This window comes from Colossoma macropomum, unplaced genomic scaffold (genome assembly GCF_904425465.1).
Source record: "Colossoma macropomum unplaced genomic scaffold, Colossoma_macropomum, whole genome shotgun sequence".
NCBI lineage: Eukaryota > Metazoa > Chordata > Actinopteri > Characiformes > Serrasalmidae > Colossoma > Colossoma macropomum.
Window position 1 is genome coordinate 6123625 of NW_023494810.1, and position 22109 is coordinate 6145733.

A 22109-nucleotide genomic window follows, 5' to 3' on the forward strand; every position below is an offset into this window, starting at 1 on the left:
CAATAAGCAGAGAGGGAAAAAAAATCTGGTTGCCTTGGATATTGATCATGACTGTTATCTCTCATCACAGAGACTCTGATTAACTGAATATTCATATATGCCTTTGAAGCTTTATTGCTAGCAAATCTGCATAGGACTATAATGGCGTGTACTGTTGGTAGGAGATTCCTTGTACAGGGATTGTGAGCTGACTTATTCAGGAGAAACACTTGGTGTTGTGTCGGAGCTTCAACCACTACAGATTTACTTTTGAAATATCATAACCAAGTCACAGTTTTACGCAGCCTTTTTTTAAATGTGCACAGAAGTAGCTGAGTAGTAGTTGTAGCTGAGTTGGCTGGAATAAGTTTAGTTTGAATGAGGGAACTTGTAGGTTCTGCATTATGTTGGCGGTGGTTTATTGGTTGGGGTTGGGAAACAATGCTTACAGTAAAATATGTGGGATGAGATATCACAGAAGAATGTATTTGCACTTTTATTGGAAATTCAGAAAGAAGCTTGCTGAATTGGTCAGGGAAACAGATGGTGTCCTGTAGTGTGTATATATTACAGCCTTAATATCACAGTTTTATCCAGCACAGATGTATTCATTGCCATGTACATCAACATTCATGATGTAAAAAGAAATTATTAACAAATGATTACACAATACAAGCATACTAACTTTCTATGAGTGCACATTTCAGATTCTTACAAAAATATTACACAATACCACTGCAATTGTAAAGGACAAAGCTTGGGAAAGCAGGTTTAAAAGCAGATATTTTGTACCTTGTGAATCTTGAGTCACCATTTATTGTTACATATATATATAAATATAATATCTAAGTAGCTGCTTCTATGGGTAAAAGTAAAAGGTTTACTTGTTGGATGCTTATGCCAAGTGTTTGTACTGTTACGTAAGATTTTTGTGCATTTTCATTGTCTTCTGTATATTCTACGATGGAGCTACTTCAGTATTGAAGATTTGTATGTAATGAGCTAAATGATCAGTTTTGCCAAGTAAAGTACTACATGCATGTTTTGTCATGCGCACCTACTAAGTGCATTAAAAGCCATTTTGAAATGCCAAGAATTTACAAGACAGTGATTCAAGATTTAGTTCATTGTAGTCAACAGTTCCAGTTAACAGATGCTGCTATGTGAATATTTTTGTATATCTCCTCATTTTGTCAACACTGTGCAGAGATTGCTGTGGTAAAAAAAGCTTTTTCAACTTACACACATTGGTGTAATGGCTATTCTGAACAGTGTCATCCTTTGATTTCTATGGGAGACAATACACATTCTTCATTTTCAAACTGAATGTGTGTAATTATAATATTCTGCTCTTGCCACTGATGATTCAAAGCGAAAATATATAGCTGAGACAAAAGTTAGTTCCTTATTGCTATTTTAAGATATGTATATGGTTTAGAATACATATTTAAAGGATACTATACTTTTGCCAAGTTTATTTTGGGAATACATAATTTTCATGATGTGCAAACTTTGTAAGCAATGGTTCATTTAGTCTGAACGGCTGATCTGAAAAGACTGACCCACGAACACCTCAATATTCTTTGAAAGATGACATTCACATTAAATCTTGTACATTTCAGTGCAAATCAAGTTCCTTTGGTATAAAATATGAGTAAATAAAGTTAATATGAAAATCAGAAAACCTGGCTGTCACTTTGCCTGTTAGAACAAAAATTATTCAAGCTTTAAAAATAAATGAAAACAAAAATAGCGTTCAGCTACAGTATAGTGTTCTCTGTTTAGCAACTATAAACCATGTTTGCAGGCAGGATGAGTGTACAAAGCAAATGTGACTGTCTAATTAAAAGTTGTCAGTTTCAGTGAATCTAGTAATTAAGTGGTCCAGAAGAGTAGAAAGTGGAAAAATATCAATGGCATCATAATAAATTATATGCTAATTTAAAGCATTTATTTAAAGCAAATAAAAAGCCAGGAAACACTGTAAATTGCCACAGATTAATGTAAATCAGCAAATAACACAAACAGTGTCACAATTAAGGCAGAAAAATATCTTATTTGGCGTAAAGTCCAATGAAGATATGGTACAGAGACTGGTTCCCAAGTCTAAAAACAGCAGGTCTTTATCTCGTACAGACATCATCGTTGCACTAGAAAAAAAAGAGAAAAATGAAATGTAAATTAGGAAAGATAAGGGTTTTTTAAATGGCTGTTTGAAGTATCCAAAGTAATGCATTGTTTGCCAGCGAATAATTTCCATATACACCTGATGAGACAGGAGCTGAATCTTGCAATAAAATCTAAAAGTTCCCCTGATTCATTCAGAAGCTTTGAACCAATTTGCTGCAAAAGAGAATTCCCCACCTAAAAATCCTCTGTTGTTACATGGCTGATGTGAGCTGTGGGTAACTGGTGTATGATTTATTATTGCTCACATTCGTCAGCCCTGTGAGGGTAACTACCACACATCCTTCCGTGTCCAAATCCAGCAGACAGGAAATGGCAAGGTAGCGAAATGTCAGAAGCAATGAAACAGCAGGCGGTGTTCTTTTATAAGCAAATAAGGCCAAAGCCATGTCCTGTTTTTCACAGGCTGCTTATGCAATAACGTCTGCTGTTTAATCTTAGCTGACTAAAAATGTCTGCTTAATAATAGAGTGTGTGGTGTGTATAGAATGCTTTGTGTATGAAGCACCTGAAAAAGGAACATACCACTGTGGCGTTCCATACCTTGGCCCATGGTGTGCTGATAACAATTTAGCTTCAAAAGGTATTCACTTGTGTCCAAATATACATCACTTAATTTGAGACACAAGAAGGGATTTGGTTTTAAAATGCAATTTTTAGGCTTTACTGTGGGAGTGGACCATTTTATCTGTATTAGCTGGACTTACGTAATTCTTATGAATGAATGCCAATGTGGAGACTTAATGCAACGGTTCTTTACAAAAACTAACCCAAAATAAGACCGAATGTGACCCATTTGCGAGGGGTAGGAAAACCAACAACTCTGAGATTAAAAGCTAAATGTGAGATTCCACATTAGGCCATTTAATTTGCTCACTTGCACATTTGGGCTTAATGAATGCTGGTATGAAACCAAGGCAGCGTGGCCTGTGTGAACAGGCAGGCGCTGACGGTGAAGCCCGAAACAGTAAAATGCAATTAGGCTAAACTTGATAATCCAATGAGTGTCTCCATGCAGGCCTGTGTCTTTGCACAAGTCCCACTGAACAACGTGCTCTCTGTTGGCCTAGATCGTCATGCTCATGACTCTAGATCAGTTCTGGAGGATCACAATCCTGCACATTGCTCTAATGCAGTTGTTCTCAACATGATGTTAAGGGGCAATGGGATGGTTCTCAGAGAACGAAGCACAATTTTAGAATGATTTACAAGCACCAGTGATGTCACATTATCGTAATAAGCTAAATCAGCATCTCTATATGCATGAAGTTGTAGCAAAAGAAAGTTGTAGTTGAAGCTAAGCAGCTAATCTTAACAGGCTGTGCAATGAGTGTTAGCTAAGTACCCTACAAAGGCAAACTAGAGGGCAAACAAACCAAGCAATTACTCGGGGCTCTCAATGAAGAAGGCCACGGGCAACAGACCTCAAGCTGAGGATGTTGTCCAAGGTTGCATCCAGCAGGCTATAGAGTTGATTGTTTTTAGTTTATGGGAGTAGTAATAATGTTACAGCTAAGCTTGGACAATGTGTGTAAATTTAAATTTACAGCAGCCCAGTTTGGTGATTTTCCTACTAAAACACCTCTGATTCAACTAATCTAATAATTGCCAGGTTTAGCAGGGATGTTTGAGTAGGGGACCACAAACTTGTGCTGGACATCAGCCCATCAGTACCATAGTTGTGAACCCCTGCCCTATAACTTATAATATATGGTAAGATAATTACCATATAATTGCCAACTGGGCTTGCTTCTGCATAGATGACACCTAACACTGTTAATATCCAGTGGTTCTCTGCTTTGTTTGGTTGGAAACCAAATTATTGCCAACCTTTCTTGTTGGTACCCTCTTTTAGGTAAGCTCGTCCATTTTACTTCTTACTAGAGAGTAATTCTCACCCCCCTATATTTCTAGGGGGATTAGATATCAAACAAGTTGACACACCTGACTTAACGCATTTGCTAACTATAGTTTATTTTATTTTGTGTTACAGCAGGGAAATCACCAGACTGTACCCCTGGTCTAGACTGTGTGGGCCCTTTCCTTCCTGCAGGACGGGGTGGGAATATATTGAGTGTTCCCAAGGGGCTCCAGGCTCCAGGGAGGCCACGAGTGTCAGAGCAGGGTCAGGGGGAGATCCGTTACTGCTGATTTGCTCTAAGATAGGGCTTTCTGAGTGACACAGTGTTTACACGGAATGAAGCGTCTAGTTCGTCAACAGGCGGATGTGTTACCACACACACACAAAAAGCTTCATGTGTCTGCATGTTAGGTCACCACGCTGTATGTAATCATAAAACATACGAGTACGAAACACATTGAGAACATTATCAAACTGTTGTATCGGCGCCTTTTCTCCACCTCAGTAATACTGTTTGAGCTGGGCAGCTTTCAGATAAAAGCCTTCAAACGAGTCTTCGACTACCCTGAAATTTTGAAGTGCACCAAAAAGTCATTTTTGGCAAGGCTGTAATTTTTAAAAACTCTTTTAAACTTAAAACATTACAGTGGACGTCAAATATTCTCATCTGCACAGTACTGTGCATAAGTTCACCCTTTCATGTATTTTATTTCCAGTCGAAAAGTTGTACATATTATGCATTTTCAGTGTCAAAAAAGTAAAAAAATGTTTAATAGAAAATTAGACAAAGCCTCAACAACTAGATGTATCTTTTTCTGCCTAGTCTTAGAAGTTGGTTGCATTTTCTGCTTCTCACAAGGAATCCCAAACTCCACATCTCAGTTGTGAAAGGATGGACAAAGAGAACATTGGATTTTTTCCAATCTGAAGTAAGAGTGGAGTGATATCTCTGCAGACTCTGCTTTTTTCTGACAGTGAAAAATGAATAACTTGTTCTTAATGGCCATTTTGACTGAAAATTAAAGAAACAAAAGATTTTTGCCCAATACTGTAGCTTTTCTTTCAATTTTGGAAAGATTTCAGTATCATTCAGTAGACGTTCATTCTAATAAAGTCAAGCCGAAGTGCTTGTATTTGCAGCGTCCAACATCTACAACAGCAACTGAGTTTCTACTGACTGCAGAAATGTGTGCTATAGAGCTTAAATAAGTAAAGTATCGTCGTCATACAATTTTAGATCAAAGATGCTGTCAAGGGCCCACTGACCTGTTAACCTCAACCACCAGAAAAATAAACCAGAATGTTCCTCTGATTGTTATCGAAAAACCCCATTCAGCAGTGTCCATACATGGAACCCATAAGGGAACACGAAAGCCTTGAAGTGGTATTTACTCGGAATGTCTGCAGTACCACAAGATACTAAAACTGAAAACGTTTTGAAAAACATACAGAAAAATGATTCATTAGGGACAAAAATGCAACTTCAAATCAAAATTTCACAATGTCTGACCACAAAACTAAGACTGAAACAGTTCAGAACAACATTTCTAATGGTTCATGAGGGAACTCTACAGAAACGTCCATTTTTGTGTCCCTAGCGCTTACAGATATATTACACTAAAAAAAAAACTTTAGGGTTACAATTTATTTATATTTTAAAATAAAACAGTTATATAGAATTCCAAGCACCACAAAAGTGCTTGTCTCCACAGTCATGTGTGAAGGGTGAGGCCAAATTTTGAGGTGTTTTTCTCCAATAATTTAACTGCAATAATCTATACATGACTATGAAATATATGAATTAAATGACAAAGAAAAAAAGCCAAATAAATATTATATAATCAAAGTTGTGGTCCCCAGGAGTCGTGTCACTGGTGTTACCCCATAACAAAAAAATCTCTTATTTTGAAATAAAAGTCACAGTGATGACATCACTTGACTTCCTTTTCCCTATTTTCTGAGGATCTATCAAGAAAAGCACATGGTGAGTCCAGTGCGTCTTTCAGTTATCAGAGATTTTCTCATTTAGCCCATGATTTCATATGAAGCTTTTAGCCGAAGTCACTGGTGTGACCGACTTTATTCTGAGGTAATTGTGAAAACAATAGAATACAAATGGATTAAATTACATATTTTAGTGGATATTCCATGACTGACAACATGTGGTTTGATGCTCTGTAGCAGCCATTCTGTAAAATGCATTTTTCATTAAAAATGTCTCTGGTGTTTCCTTTATTATTTGTAACACCAATGAGGATTGGTAACACCAGTGACTCCTATAGAGATAGAAAAGTGGACGTTTCTGTAGAATGACCCAAAAAGCAAACCTCAAATCCATCTAGTGCAGTTTACTTTTTATTACAAAATCTTTACCTTTGAAAATCAAAGAAGGCTTGGGAATCAATGTTATGCTGCGCTGCATTACAGGATTACATACAAACTCCCAAACAATGAATGGAATAACATGATGATCTGGATATGCTACCTCCTCTTTCATTCTCAGACTTACACCTGCCTGTGGCAGGTTTAACACAGTTATAGGCAATATTGTGCTCAGCTACTGGCAGATTTCATTGTAAATAGCCTTTCAGCCAACACTGACAGCCTGACTAAATGGGGAACTAAAATCCAAAAATCCATAGTAGATCACATGTGGCTTAAAGTTTACACAGAAAGGTCAGCCAATCTAAAGTCATTAACCTTTTTAACTCCTTGAGACCGCCGGTGGTTCCAAAACGCACTTTGTCATATTCTTCATAACTTTCATATTTCATAAGTGACATTCAAAAGGTGGGTGTCGTATGAGAGCTGTGTCTTCTTTCCAGTCAAATAGATGGGTGATGTAATTTTAAACCCTTATAATAAAAGAAGCTGAACTCACTTTTTTTTTCTACTGAAAGTCGACCCAATTTTCCACAAATCTTAGCTATAAATCCCATATGGTGTCTCTTCAGTGATCTGCTCTGTAAAAATTATTTTTATAAAAAATACAAAGATCGAAAAAATAAAAAGATTTTTGGCTTTCAGCAGTAAATTGTAAGCATACAGCAATATGTGTATGATCATAAAAAACATGTTCTGTTAATTTGAGGGGGGCTTTTACAAAAAAATAAATAAATAAAATAAAGATTTACATTCATTTCATGCAGTTACTGAATAATTTGCCTCACGATATGGTCATGTAAATTCAGATGGACAAACCAAAATATACCCTGGAGAACAAGACAAACAGACACATTTTAAGGCCCAATCCCATTTCTTCTTTTTACCCCTATACCTTGTTTTCGAGTGTCACCCTAACCCCTTGGAAAGGAGTTACAATAGGTAGTGGTTGAAATCTTACCCTACGAAATGGGACCCTCAAATTAAAAAAAAAGAAAAAAAACACTGCTTCATTAACAGCTACTAGCAGTGCTCTGTAGGTGACCCTGCCCGATTTCAGTGATAGCAGAGGAGGGTAAAGTTCAGCTCCTCGCTGCTGGGCCTTAGATACATTTAGGGCATCATATGCCTTCAAAGAGGGGGTATAAGACAATTATTTATTTTTGCCCACCCCTCTTGTTCGAATTTTCCTGTTCCACCTTAAATGGTGCAGCAGTTACATTCTGGCGCTTCAGGCGTCAGAATTGCTGGACTACTTAAGGTGGAACAGGAAAATTAGCTAACTAGCTCCTGAGACATTAGCATACTTTAGCATTTTTTTTTTATGCTTGTCACGAAGAAAACGACCATAATACATTGAAACGACATTTACCTAAAATAATACAATGATTATCGTAACTTTTTAACGAAGAGAATTCTCACATTTGTGGGTTTCTTTGGTCTCTTGTTCAGCCATCTTGCCGGTTGTTCTTTCTTTTTCATTACTCTCTGTTTGGAGTCTCTGAAAAACCTCTGGAGGGCCATGTAGCCCTAACACTTCGCCCTACCCGTCTATCTCTACAAAAATTGAGACACCCTAGACGTGAACTCACAAAACAGAGGGCTGAGGGCTAAGTGGTAGGGGCGAGGGGTGAAGTGGGACTGGGCCTAAGGGTCTGTTTTCACCTCAGCTGAAGTTGCTAGCCCAGCCATATCATACCTTACTTCACCTCATCCCTTTTAGAGCTAGTTAGCTGATACAAAAGTCTGATCAAAGTTCACAAAATTATGCTGAAAGTTTTATCTTGCGCTTCATGTTTATCACCACTCTTACTGCAATGCTTCCTCTGTGCTATTTGCCGAGGACTGCGCCTTCAGGACTGAACAAAACTTTCTGTCCTGTCTGCTCTCTGATTCTGCCTGATCTGAATCCAAATGCTAATCAGCTGTGCCTGTGTATTTAGTGAGTCCATGGGCTACAGACCAGGTAAAATCAAGTAAAGCAGGTAGGAAAGGACATTCCACTACTCAGAACCAACCTAGATGACCTCCAAATCTGGCCAAATAGTATTTCATCCATAAGACACTGTGTCATGACATCACATTCCCAAGCCCTAATTACACTCTTTCCCCCTTACCCCAAATATAGTTGAGCAGTCAAGACGTGTTTGGTGTCTAAAGTTTGCTGCTTTAGTTTGGATCTATGCGTCTAATATAGCTATAAATAAGCAATGCTAAAACAGTAGCAGCAGCCTGATGTGGTGGTGTGTTAGTGAGTGTTGTGCTGGTCTGAGTGGATCAGACACAGCAGTGCTGCTGGAGTTTTTGAACACCTCAGTGTCACTGCTGGACTGAGAATAGTCCACCAACCAAAAATATCCAGCCAACAGCGTCCTGTGGGCAGCGTCCCATGACCACTGATGAAGGACTAGAGGATGACCAACACAAACTGTGCAGCAGCAGATGAGCTATCGTCTCTGACTTCACATCTACAAGGTGGACTGACAAGGTCTGAGTGTCTAATAGAGTGGACAGTGAGTGGACACAGGAGTTTAAAAACTCCTGATCCGCTCGTACCAGCACAACACACACTAACACACCACCACCACGTCAGTGTTACTGCAGTGCTGAGAATGATCCACCACCCAAATAGTACCTGCTCTGTGAGGGTCCATGGGGGTCCTGAGCACTGAAGAACAGGGTAAAAGGGGTCTAACAAAGTATCTAACAGATGGACTACAGTCTGTAATTGTAGAACTACAAAGTGCACCTATATAGTAAGCGGAGCTGATAAAATGGACAATGAGCGTAGAAACAAAGAGGTGGTCAAAAAATATCCTTCACTGCATACAGTTTACACACATCTAGAACTCACATCAAACAGTATGAGGTGATAAACTGCACACCCACAACAAAAGACCCATTAATAGCTGACGTAGGAGACAGAAATAGTTGCTGAGGGAAAATCTGAGCTTTTTAAGTATTCAGTTGTGCACTCTTCCAGTATCAGAGGGACCATTGCCATGGAATTCCCCACCCAACTATCATTATGCTGGTTGATAGTACAGAAAAAAACTTTTAAAGATTGAAGATGCTCAGTTGATAACTACAGACAACCAATTCATTGCGTTTAAATTGCATCATTAAAGGCAAATGCTGCAGAAAATAGTGCACATATTCTGAGAAATAAATCCAGTTCATACAGCTGTTCTTAGAGTTTTATAAGCCCGATAGATGAGAACAAAAGGCCTTTTTCTGACCTTTGTACTTCTGTAAAAATATTATAAGTAGAAAGAATTCAATATCATACGGCTGAAAATGTTTCAGGGCTTTTAATCTCATGCTGGACATAATATACTATTTCTGTGGATCATTGAGGCCAAGACCAAAACTTTCAGCATTGTTTATTACAATAAGAACCCCACTTAAATGTTCCCTGCACTGTTGTATGTTGGTTATTAATTACCTGTTGACTGTTGTAACAGTGATTAACAAATTTCAAGAGTCTCCGAATGGTCCATGTAAGAATTTCGCTGCAAGTTGAAACAGACTAAACTCATCCATGCAGTCTGATGTGAATGTCTACTATAAAATCAATGTAATTTTTCCATTTTTACCAGGGAATCGTACAGGTCCGCCCACACTTTTAACACTGTGCTTCCTTAGAAGGGACTAATCTTATCCTCTTTAAACTTTTTCCTGATGACCAACAAGGCAGGATGCACTTTGGCTGACTCTGTAAGAGATTCTGCACATAACAGATTTCCCAGCAACAAGAAATAGAAAAACAGATTAGCTGTCAAGAAAGGATACATACTTTCTGGAGCATTATGTAGGTTAATTTGGAAATCCAGTGTTTTATCTATTTTCAGTCTTACTATTTGTTTACATTGTGTTTCTTAGTCAGATATGCCATGTTCATAAAAATATTAAACCATGGAGGAGCAGGAGCACATCTGCAATTGTTTTATCTGATGTATGTTTATCAGACATAACTGAACTTATTTAGGAAAAATAGGATTAGAAAATATATCATAGGTTTGACTGAAATGTAGGAATACTACATAAAACACAGCGAGATCACTCAGTGTGGTATTTATACAGAGTTAATATTTCAGCTCAGTTTAGTCATTCTGTTAGGAGCTAAGCACAATATTTAAAAGCAGTTTAAAACATGATGGGGTGAACTTCAAAAACTCATAACTAAAAAACTGATTGGAGCACAGGTTTTAAATTTTGCATGGCTGAATGAATTAAATTGAAGTTTTGCTTTATTTTTAAATGCCTTGAGACCAGACAGGCCCTAGGTGAGCTGGCATGGACTGACGCACATTCAAGAATTAAACGATCATTTTGAAATGAAACATGAAACTGCTATCAAACGCCTCCATACACCTTTCCTGAAAACAACCAAGTTTCTGTAAATAAATCAAAGTAAAATTTGTGTTAATTTAGAAAACAAGTTTTTACAGCAAGTAGGGGAGAAACAGAATGGATGGAAGAAAAATAATAAGGGTTATTTAAATTTACAAATAAGAAGGTAAATGAATCACCAAGGCACTCTTCCCACTTTATGCCATTATTCTTCTGATCTCACCTGTGGTCTCACTCCAGCTTGGACACTGGCAGTGATACCCAGAGCTTTGGTGATGTCCTCAAGTGGCACATGGTCTCCTGGAGAGTCTTGGATGAAATGCAGAAGGACCTTCTCACCACCTTAGCAGAGGGTCATAGTGAAGCCACACTAATGAACACTAATGAAGCCATACTGCCCTCTAGTGACAGATACACATGACTCACAAAAACACAGGCTACTTATTTGTTGTATCTCAACTTGTAACTACAGTGATCACCACCTAAAACCATAACATAGTAAAATGTTAAAGCTAAGTATGTGTACTTCGTTCAATAATGTGGCATTCCTGCTACAACAGCTCTCGATAACTCGCTCCAGTGGTTGGATCACATGGCAGGTACCGAGAGTTTTTACTGAACTGGGAAAATCTGCCTTTAGTTCCAGAGCACCAGCGAGCTGGAACTCACTACTGGAAACACTAGAGCTCAGCTCAATGGGTCACTCAGTCACTTTAATCTCTTACTCTCTAACCACCCCCACGCCGCCTGCTTCTGTTTTACCTGATTTTTTACTATTATTGTCTTATTTTCATGATTTATTTGTTTATTTATTTGTTTATTTATTTATTATTATTATTCTTGTTTTAATTAGACAATTCATTTTTAGTTTCCTTTTTAATCTGATCCTCCTTTTGTTTTATTCACCTTCCTTTGATTTTACTAACTTTTACATTTTAACTGTTTTTATTACTGTTTTATATTTTCTACTGTATTTTTATTATTAATGTTTCTTTTTTTATACTTACCTGATTCGAGTCATTTTTTTATTAAATTTACCTTTATTATTTGATATGTTCTTATACAATATCAGTCCCTTTTCCTGTATCAACTCGGCAACATTGTAAATGAGGGTCACCCTCAATGTTCTCCGAGGTTAAATAAGGTTGATTGATTTGAATGATGGATTAATCTGCTATTTCTAATATAGCTAAGATTACCACACATTAAAAAAGAAGCTTCTTTTAAACACATCTTTATGAAATTTTGTGAAATCATCATGTATAAAACAGAACAGACCTGCCCTGTGTCACATTCTGTAGTAGGGTCATTCAACAGAAACGTCCATTTTTCTGTCCCTAGCATTTACAGATATATTACACTTAAAAAAACGTTAGGGTTACAATTTATTTATATTTTAAAATAAAATAATAAGTTATTTTAACAATTACACCTTCTTGAGCCTCAATTTAGCAATATTGGCTTTTAAATCAATTATATAGAATTCCCCGAACCACAGAAGAGCTCGTCCCCACAGTCATGTGTGAAGGGTGAGGCCATATTTTGAAGAAAAAAACATTATTTTAACTACAATAATCTATACATGACTATGTAATATACGATTTAAGTGACATAAAGAACACAAATGCCAAATAAATATTATAAAATATATAATGAATGTTGTGGTCCCCAGGAGTCGTGTCACTGGTGTTACCGCATAACAAAAAATCTCTTATTTTGAAATAAAATTCACACTGATGACATCACTTTGCTTCCTTTTACCTGTTTTCTGAGGATCTATGAAGAAAAGCACATGGTGAGTCCACTGTGTCTTTCAGTTATCAGAGATTTTCTCATTTAGCTCATGATTTCATATGAAGCTTTTAGCCGAAGTCACTGGTGTGACCGACTTTATTCTGAGGTAATTGTGAAAAAATAGAATACAAATGGATTAAATTACATATTTTAGTGGATATTCCATGACTGACAACATGTGGTTTGATGTTCTGTAGCAGCCATTCTGTAAAATGCATTGTTCATTAAAATGTCTCTGGTGTTTACTTTATTATCTGTAACACCAATGAGGATCAGTCACACCAGTGACTCCTATGGACAGACAGAAAAGTGGACGTTTCCGTAGAATGACCCATTAGTATTTAGGTCTGTGTGATGTTTTTTACCTTTGGCTACAATCAGCATTCCACCGCTTTGCAAAAGGTCGCCACTGAAGTTGCCCTGAATTCCATCAGCGCTTGCCTGTATGAAAAAAAGGCAGTGAAATGCATTTCTAACACATGATATATTTGTAGTTCAAGGGCTTTGGGGACTAAGACCTGTTATTAATCAAAAACATACATGACTTTTATTACCTTTGAGGCAATTTCTCGTACTTTTTTCCCCAGAGCAGCAGGGAACACATTGATGGCATTATATCTGTGAGGAGAAGGAAAACCACCTTTCAATTTCAGAAAAGATGCAAAAGCAAAGGTCATGTATAAACTCATTCCTCATTCACTAAGGATCATAAAGATAACGACACGCCACAATGTCACATATCTTTTATATCTTATATTTAAAACCCTGTATCTCTACTGAGTGAAGATGTTTTCTACTTTTGTACAGTTAAGAACGAAGATGCAGTATTTTCTTTGGACAGTGCCGCTACCAGTTTGCTGTATTTCCAAGCATCTTTCGTTATATCAGCCAGACATATTTGGTGTCAGACGTTTCGTCTTTAGTTTTGCACTGGAGCTGCAAGTCTATAGTACTGGCTGAAGTGCAAAACTAATACAGCAAACTTCATACACCAAACATGTTGTGGCTGATCGACTACACTGGGGGCAAGGGAAAAACCGTAAATTCAACGTTTAGCCAAACTGTCACTTTTAAGTTTGTTTTGTGTGAGATCTGTGGTGTGTTTCACTTTCATACCTTTTGAATCCCAGGTCCCTGTAGCACTGTTTCTTCTCATCTATGTAAATGTCTGAAATAGAAAGGAAAAAACAAGTCAGGCTCCATCATGTTTAAAGGAATGTGCCAGTGTTTTTCAACCTAATGTCTGTTATCTGTCTCCACACTCTTAAAATATGGTTCTTCAAGGGTTCTATAGTAAACGGTTCTACATAGAACACTGAACACTCAAAGAACCCTCTACATGATTAAGAGTTCTTTGCATCATAAACATGGTGAAACGGTTCTTCAGATTGATAGAGAATGTGTTACAGATGGTTCTATGTATAGAGCCTTTTTTAAAAAAGGTTCTTTATAGCACAAAAAAGGTTCTTCTGTTGTTAAAATGTCATAGCACCCTTTTTGGTGATATAAAGAACTCTTTTCAAAAAGGTTCTTTATTAAACCACATCAATCTGAAGAACCATTTCACCATGTTTATGATGCAAAGAATCCTTAATCGTGCAAAGGGTTCTTTCAGTGTTCAGGGTTCTATGTAGAACCATTTTCTTTCCTAAAGAACCCTTGAAGAATCATCTTTTTTTAGAGTGTATATGTAGCATCTGGTCGTTTCCGTCTCGTCTTCTTCTGTGAGTTTATTGGCTGGTTGCAAACCAGAAATCTGATAACTGTCTGACTCTTGTAGACCTGGAGTTTCCCCACTATCTGATTACTCAAGAGCATGTAAACGTGATGATGAGATTACTGCCAAAATCTGATTTTCTGCAGTTATCGGATTATTAAGTGCACGTAAACACCCTCAGTGTGTTGTTAGTTAGTTAGTTTTCTGTTGTTTTCTAAATTCAAGGAAATGTGTCAAAGTTATTGCCCAAGGTAATCGACCATATAACTACAGATGCTACAGATGAGGTAGAGATTAGGTTGAAAAATGTTGCCGTGCTTAATTGGTCTCCCAGCAGTTTATCTCAACCATGTTACTGCTATACATACATCAGGTGGGTATTTCACAACCCCTTTATTACTTCCAAAGGTGACACTAGGTTGTGTAAGCATGACAGCGGGTCATAAAACACCACCGACGAACAAAAGACCAAACGTAAGGTTACAAAACCAGAAAATTCCAGGGATTTGGAAAACAAGCTCCGTTCAGATGTGTTGAAAAGGCCTACACTCACCTCCCTTGAAGAAACCTCCTTCCTTAAACTCTTTCAGCCCCGTCTCCTCAGGTCCGACACCTATGAGGGCTACTCCGCTAGCGTTCAGGTCCTTCTCCAGCTTACTGACCTCAGCAGCGGTCCAGCGGCAGATCTGGCAGCCAAACCGGCGGAGGAAGAAGATCACTGCTGTCTGATCCTGCCACAAAGAGCCAAGCTCCACATTCTGAGTGGAAAAACATGAGCAGAGAGGCTATTGATGAATTCATACATCTCTCTTTGCTTCACAATATGAAAGCCAAAAGGAAATAGTTCTGTGATACGACACGGCACATCCCAGGACCAAAAAATAATAACAACTTATTATTCTTATTTTGCTGCTTACATCCTGAATCAGTTTTAACCCCTTAAACCCTTAAGACTATGGTTCCAGAATTAGGCTGTACACTGTACTGTATTGTACATTATGTACATTATGTATCACTATATTGTGGCGTTTGTGTAGTCTGGGGCTAACATTAGCTTGTGGCTTTTGAAATCGGAGGCTAGAGTTGAACAATATGACAATATTTTACTGTCAGTGTGATATTTTGGTACTACTGGTAAACAATCCACTTTTCTTAGCATATCATTATAATGTTAATGCGGATAAGAAACCAATCTGAATGGATTAAGCAGATCTCCAGATCTGTGGTCTGAAATACTGAGCTATGCTTGACTTCTGTAACGTTAAACGCGCCGATGAGCTGGAAAAATGGAAACATTACATATTAACATATTATAGAACATGACATCAAATTGAACGGAATCATGAACGTTGTGAATCGTTACACCCATAGAAACTCCACAGAGACAGTAACCAGTTATGTACCAGTCCAGCATGACGTCTTACTACGGAAACTTACACCGACCAGCCACTTCATTCAAACCAGCTCCTTGTTTCTATGCTCACTGTCCACTTACTATATAAGTGACCCCTTTCACCCTGATCTTCTATGGTCAGGACCAACACAGAGCAGGTGGTAGTGGATCACTCTCAGCACTGCAGTAACACTGACGAGGTGGTGGTGTGTTAGTGTGTTGTGCTGGTCTGAGTGGATCAGACACAGCAGTGCTGCTGGAGTTTTTGAACACCTCAGTGTCACTGCTGGACTGAGAATAGTCCACCAACCAACAATTTCCAGCCAACAGCGTCCTGTGGGCAGCGTCCTGTGACCACTGATGAAGGACTAGAGGATGACCAACACAAACTGTGCAGCAGCACAGAGAAGCATAAAGACAGTAAAACGTGGTGAGCTGACACAACAGAGACACATCCGACGGAACATAACACAAGACTAACGCTGAAGACAACGTGAAATCCCTGCTTTCCAGTGTAACGTAGTACAGTTTATATCATTTACTTGTATTAGTCACGCCACTGATTCATTTGCGTTTAGCTGACAGTAAAAACACAGTATCAACTGTTAACGTGTGAGCTGGTCACAGCCCCCTCGAACAGCTCTTCAGCCCCCCGGATCCATTTCAGAGCTACTTACCTCCCCAGATGTGGCGCTTTTCAGCAGGTTAGAACCTAATTTGGCTAAATTCAAGGTCGACATTTCTCTGTATTTTCCACAGTTTCGTGTGTTTGTGTCCCAGAACACACCGCTGCTCTGCTGTTCTTTCCTGCCCCGCCCACTTGTGTAAGAACCGCGTTGAATAACCAACGACAACAGCCAATCAGAACACAGAAAATGGTAAACACACGGCTTGGGGGCGGGGCTTCTTACATAAATTCACAATGACTCTTCGTTTTTACACTTTGTTATATAGTTAGCTGTTTATTAACGTTTTATTTGTTTTATATATATATATATATATATATATATATATATAAATTTATATATATATATTATATATATATATAAATTATATATATATATATATCTTATTTAGTTTTTTTTCTCTGTTCAATCACAATTTTGAAAATATCTGTAAAATGTTTTTGCTTTGAAATGAATAAACCTAACTGATCTAACAACCAGACACACTTTCTAATTAATGAGATCATTTTAAGGTGCTTGTATAAACTCCATAGCCAATAGAGTAGAACACTCTGGAACAGCCTATTATGAGCCTAAGGTCACCATGCCCAGTACCAAGCATCATCAAGAGGGGTATAAAACTCCCAGCAGTAGGCTGTGGAGTAGTGGAGCTGCAGTTTCTGGAGTAACAGAGCACCATTTCACACCTTTGGAATGAGTTGAAGTGGCATTTCTGGTCCAGGACTAATCATACAGCACCAGTAAATGGTCTCACTAATGCTGTTATGGCTGAATACAATCAAGCCCTCACAACAATATTGAAACAAATAAGAACAAAACTGCTTTGCCAGCTTCTTCAAGTGTGTTGGAAAAGCATCTCGGGTGGCTTCTTATAAAACTGCTTGAGAGAATGATCCAGAGTGCAAAACTGCATTAAAACTGCATTTTTAAATCTATACTAACACATCAGCACATACTGAGACATATTTACACCCGAGATGGTAAAATGGACATAGAATATTGTGGCTCCCAAGGCGGATTAATTTTTGTTAAAATGAAAAAATGTCTCTTCTTAATATTTGGGTTGCGACCCCTGCAATAGTAGAACCCATTTGGTGCTATACAGAACCATATATAACACATTCTCCTTCAATCTGATAAACTTTTCTTCATGCCAAGAACTATTGAAACATGGAAAGGGTTCTTTGAGTGTTCATGGTTCTATATAGAACCATTGTCTTTACTAAAGAACCCTTGAAGAACCATCTTTTTCGTCTTTTTGGAATAAAAAGTGAATTTTTGAGTGCACTTCTTTGTCTTTATGAGGTTTATGGTATGTGTGTTGTAGTTCTCTGTTTCTGTTATTTGATGATCTGAGCTGCTGCTGATAAACCATCTCTCCACCTGTTTAACACAGACACTTACTGACTCAGATTTACATTCAGATGGAACCTGAAGTTACAATGTCTACAGTGCTATTATAGCCATTTTATTTACTATCCAAAACCACCATCATATATATATTCATATCTGAATATATATATATATATATATATATATATATATATATATTGCCAAAGGTATTCACTCACTCATCCAAATCATTGAATTCAGGTGTTCCAATCACTTCCATGGCCACAGGTGTATAAAACCAAGCACCTAGGCCTGCAGACTGCTTCTACAGACATTAGTGAAAGAATGGGTCACTCTCAGGAGGTCAGTGAATTCCAGCGTGGTACCGTGATAGGATGCCACCTGTGCAACAAGTCCAGTTGTGAAATTTCCTCGCTACTAAATATTCCTCAGTCAACTGTCAGTGGTGTTATAACAGAGTGGAAGCGATTGGGAACGACAGCAACTCAACCACGAAGTGGTCGGCCACGTAAAATGACAGCGCGGGGTCAGCGGATGACGAGGCGCATAGTGTGCAGAGGTCGCCAACTTTCTGCAGAGTCAATTGCTACAGACCTCCAAACGTCATATGGCCTTCAGATTAGCTCAAGAACAGCATAGAGAGCTTCATGGAATGGGTATCCATGGCCGAGCAGCTGCACCCAAGCCTTACATTACCAAGCGCAATGCAAAGCGTCAAATGCAGTGGTGTAAAGCGCCGCCACTGGACTCTAGAGCAGTGGAGACGTGTTCTCTGGAGTGACCAATCACGCTTCTCCGTCTGCCAATCCGATAGACGAGTCTGGGTTTGGCGGTTGCCAGGAGAACGGTACTTGTCTGACTACATTGTGCCAAGTGTAAAGTTTGGTGGAGGGGGGATCATGGTGTGGGGTTGTTTTTCAGGAGTTGGGCTCGGCCCCTTAGTTCCAGTGAAAGGAACTCTTAATGCTTCAGCAGACCAAGAGATTTTGGACAATTTCATGCTCCCAACTTTGTGGGGACAGTTTGGGGACGGCCCCTTCCTGTTCCAACATGACTGCACACCAGTCCACAAAGCAAGGTCCATAAAGACATGGATGAGCGAGTTTGGTGTGGAAGAACTTGACTGACCTCAACCCAAAAGAACACCTCTGGGATGAATTAGAGCAGAGACTGTGAGCCAGGCCTTCTCGTCCAACATCAGTGTCTGACCTCACAAATGCGCTTCTGGAAGAATGGTCAAAAATTCCCATAAATACACTCCTAACCCTTGTGGAAAGCCTTCCCAGAAGAGTTGAAGCTGTTATAGCTGCAAAGGGTGGGCCGACATCATATTAAACCCTATGGATTAAGAATGGGATGCCACTCAAGTTCATTTGCGTGTGAAGGCAGACGAACGAATACTTTTGGAAATATAGTATATATATATATATATAAACATCTGGTGTTTTTACATAAATTGTTATGGCTGTATTGATTAGAAAACAATAATGTGGGTCCAGCAGACCACTGAGTAACAAACACATCAACACCACACAAGGGTTAAATATGCGTTTGAGCCCAAAAACTTTATTTCAAAACTGATTAAAACAACGTCTCAGACATCAGCCAACATATTCATAACCACGACATGTAATACCTTTCTGGCTTTTAGAGCCATTAACCTCCTCAGATATCTGGTTCTCATCACTGCCACTGAGAACAATTCAAACTCGGTAAGCTTTTCTGCAGCACATTTCATATAAACAATTCACATCAAACCACTCTTAATGGCTGTTCAGGATCATCTGATACTTTCTGAGATCATTCGCCTCGGAGGGCGTGACGGTAGCAGAGAGCTCTTCACGCACTCATATTGACATTTCACAGTGATATTGTGCTCAGTCACCAAGAGTTAACCCCTTCAACTCTAAGGGTCCTCACTCTCATAACTACATAACACATTCATACTTACTGAATAATACATCTTTGGGTTAATGACAATCTTTAAATCTGTTCCAGCTTTACTGTAACAATAAACTGGAAACTGTAAGCATATTTTTATCAGTGTATCTGAAGGTGCTTCCTCTTTCTCTCTCTCACTCTCTCCTATCCTGATATGTTGAGATCATTTTGTACTTTTCTTCATTTTTTCTTTAATTTTTTTTTACCTTTTTCCTTTTATTTTCTCCTTTTATGGTCTTGTAAATGGAGATGATCTATAAGAGTGTGGATTCTACACACTTACAATGATGGTTGTTAAGGGTCCTTTAGTAAGCGAAGTGATTCTATATAGAACCATGAGCACTCAAACAACACTTTAAAGGGTTCTGGGCCTCATGAAAAGGTTCTTTAGGTTGATGGAGAACCTTCTTGAAAAGAGTTCTATATAGCACCAAACAGGGTTCTTCTATTGTTGTGATGTCAAGTTTGTTACAATAGAAGAACCCCCTTGGTGCTATGTAGAACCATCTATAGCACTTTCTCCATCAATCTGAAGAACCATATCACAATACAAAGAACTCTTTAATCACACAGAGGGCTCTTTGAGTGCTCATGGTTCTATATAGAACCATTTGCTTTACTAAAGAGGCCCTGAAGAACCATCATTTTTTAGTGTGTAGATTTACATTTTCTTTATTTTTCTTCTTTGTTAGTGTCATATTTCGTGTGAAATTGTGAAAATATTTCTAACATTCTCTCCAAATTGTTCTATTTTTGAGCTGTTATAGACAGAACAAACTTAAAAAAATATTAATTAATAAATATTAAATGTGCCATAACTTTTGCACAGCCCACATTTCTGTTTTTTTCCCCCCAAAATGTTAAATTCAGCAAATAAACAGTAATTGCGCCTTAAAACGTGCAGAAGTGAGTTCTCAGAAATAAAGGTCCTAAACTGTCACTGGGGCAGGACCCCTCTTGACACTGGGGTGGTACCCTCAAGGCTCCATCTCAGTATCTTTAGTCAGGGAACATAACTGTACCATAATCCACTGAAATGATATGTTTCTAAGCTGTACTGACTCCACACACCCCCGTCTCGTCTCCAGGCTTTTATTTTACTGTTCTGTTTTTAAACATTCAGTTATGAAAAGGTACAAATACGAACTTTTCACCTGGAAAAACATATTTAAGGTTCACAACTGGACCTTAAAACCACTGTTGTACCTTTGAGAGAACATTTACACTGTTTGTACCTTGATGGACGAAAAAAGGACCTGCACAGAACCTTTATTTCTAACAGTGTGAGTTCTCAGTAGAGGATGTGTCTTCTGTATATAAGTGATGAAATGAATACAAACTGTATCATTACACAGAAATAAAAGCCTTCAGGAACAGCTGAAGACAAAACAATACCCTCTGTTTCAGTTCAGTAACAGAAATAGCCGGAGCAGCAGTTCAGTTATATCTGCTTGTTTATAACTGTCTATCTGGAGCCACCCTGTCCTCTAGTTATCTATATATGTATTCAATATTCTGAACTATTTTACGTTACACAATTTTCATTTATCAATTATATGTACACATACACGCACTGGCCACATCCTCGTATTCACTCACTGTCTATTTCACCATAAAGGTGCACTTTGTAGTTCTACAGTTACAGACTGTAGTCCATCTGTTTCTCTGCATACTTTGTTAGCCCCCTTTTACCCTGTTCTTCAGTGGTCAGGACCCCCATGGACCCTCACAGAGCAGGTACTATTTGGGTGGTGGATCATTCTCAGCACTGCAGTAACACTGACGTGGTGGTGGTGTGTTTGTGTGTGTTGTGCTGGTACGAGTGGATCAGACACAGCAGTGCTGTTGGAGTTTTTTGATAAATAAGTCATGGCCACGACTTAGTAAGTCATGGAAAACAAGATAACTGCGTCATGGCCACAACTTAATAAGGTGTGAGAACAAGATTCTAATGCATGGCCACGACTTAGTAAGCCTTGGGAACAAGATAATTAAGTCGTCACCACGACTTAGTAAGACTTGAGAACATGACAATTAAGTTGTGGCCACAACTTAGTAAGATCATGGGAACAAGATAATTAATTCGTGGCCATAACTTACTAAGGCTTGGGAACAAGATAATTAATTCATGGCCATGACTTAGTAACGTGAGAATTAGATCCTAATGCGTGGCCATAACTTAGTAAGACTAAGTTACTAGGTAATTAAGCTGTGGCCACGAATTAGTAAGTCACGGGAATGAGAAGTTATAGCCACGACTTAGTAACTCAAGAGAACAAGATAATTAAGTCGTGGCCACAACTTAGTGAGGCTTGGGAACAAGATAATTAAGTTTTGGCCACGACTATGTAAGTCAGGGGAACGAGATAATTAAGTTGTGGCCACAACTTAGCAAGGCTTGGGAATGTGATAATTAAGTGATGGCCATGACTTAGTAAGGTGTGGGAACGAGATCCTAATTTG

General features: G+C 38.4%; 1 protein-coding gene across 2 annotated transcripts; it reads right to left on the minus strand.

Moving 5' to 3' along the window:
- Nucleotides 1-381: 381 nt before the first annotated feature.
- On the minus strand, nt 382-16492 carry prxl2b (peroxiredoxin like 2B). 2 transcript variants are annotated; one of them, XM_036559218.1, is made up of 7 exons: nt 16344-16492; nt 14827-15031; nt 13673-13724; nt 13111-13174; nt 12922-12997; nt 10986-11104; nt 382-2129 (listed from the first exon to the last, which is right to left on the minus strand). In XM_036559218.1, the coding sequence occupies exons 1-7, from the start codon at nt 16404-16406 to the stop codon at nt 2103-2105; spliced, it is 606 nt and encodes a 201-aa protein (XP_036415111.1). In that variant the 5' UTR covers nt 16407-16492; the 3' UTR covers nt 382-2102. The 2 variants fall into 2 exon arrangements, with proteins under 2 accessions (XP_036415111.1, XP_036415113.1); XM_036559220.1 differs by lacking the exon at nt 382-2129 and adding an exon at nt 9911-10806 and having other exon boundaries at nt 10942-11104.
- Nucleotides 16493-22109: the final 5617 nt, after the last annotated feature.

Excerpts from the sequence above, each read along its gene's own strand:
- prxl2b (XM_036559218.1), bottom strand. The coding sequence starts at position 16,406 with ATGTCGACCTTGAATTTAGCCAAATTAGGTTCTAACCTGCTGAAAAGC. Across the intron at positions 13,725-14,826 it reads AGGAGGTTTCTTCAAGGGAG|ACATTTACATAGATGAGAAG; the intron begins GTGAGTGTAGGC and ends TTTCTATTTCAG. Across the intron at positions 13,175-13,672 it reads AGGGACCTGGGATTCAAAAG|ATATAATGCCATCAATGTGT; the intron begins GTATGAAAGTGA and ends TTCTCCTCACAG.